We start from the raw sequence: 704 nt of genomic DNA on the forward strand, positions 1-704 counted from the left end.
CTTCCTCTTTTTCTCTGACCCTCCATCTTACCCGGCATGACATCCTTTTCCAGCGACTGTTCCCTCCTTACTGGGTTATGTCCCCAAAAATGTGTTCATGGTTACAGGACACTTATTAAGTCCTGTTCATCTGTCTCTCATTTAAAATTTGAAACCCCTATACTTTAACTTACTCTTTGCACCACCCACAGACATGGAGAATTAGGTCAGCTCCAACCAACTGACTAAAGAAAAAAGCGAGAGAGTAAGCGAGGTAATGTTTGTACTGAATGCAGCACTGTGGCGAGCATCCCCTTGTCGCCCATGAACTTACGTAATCTTCTATAATCTCTTTGATGCCTGAAACTATAAGAATGATCATCAACGGCAGTGCAGTGGTGTATCTTCCTGTTGGAGAGATATCCGAAATTTGCTGTGAAACAACCAGAGACACACGGTTAACCTTCTGAGAAATCCCTGTTGCCCAAGGGCAAGTCAAAAATATTCCTACACAATCATAAAGACTTTTATTAAACAGAAATATCAAAATATGAAGCTGTTGTTTCTGGACACATGCTCCATCTAGGTTCTGTGCATATCTGAAGGTGGTAGTTCCCTCTCGCCAACCCCTTCCTGAAGAACTCTGTGCTCTTCCAATTATACCACAAATCAAACACCAGTCTAGGAATCCTGTTGTTGTTGTTAAGTGCCGTCGAGTCGGTTCC

General features: G+C 42.8%; 1 protein-coding gene across 1 annotated transcript in view; it reads right to left on the reverse strand.

Moving 5' to 3' along the window:
• Positions 1–704, reverse strand: part of LOC102818051 (probable phospholipid-transporting ATPase IB-like) — a 208,832-nt gene that overhangs the window by 207,065 nt on the left and 1,063 nt on the right. The window contains exon 3 of the mRNA XM_006832037.1: positions 314–412. Coding sequence (XP_006832100.1) covers positions 314–412 — 99 coding nt within the window. The remainder of the gene's footprint in view (positions 1–313; positions 413–704) is intronic.

This window comes from Chrysochloris asiatica, unplaced genomic scaffold (genome assembly GCF_000296735.1).
Source record: "Chrysochloris asiatica unplaced genomic scaffold, ChrAsi1.0 scaffold00005, whole genome shotgun sequence".
Classification (NCBI taxonomy): Eukaryota; Metazoa; Chordata; class Mammalia; order Afrosoricida; family Chrysochloridae; genus Chrysochloris; species Chrysochloris asiatica.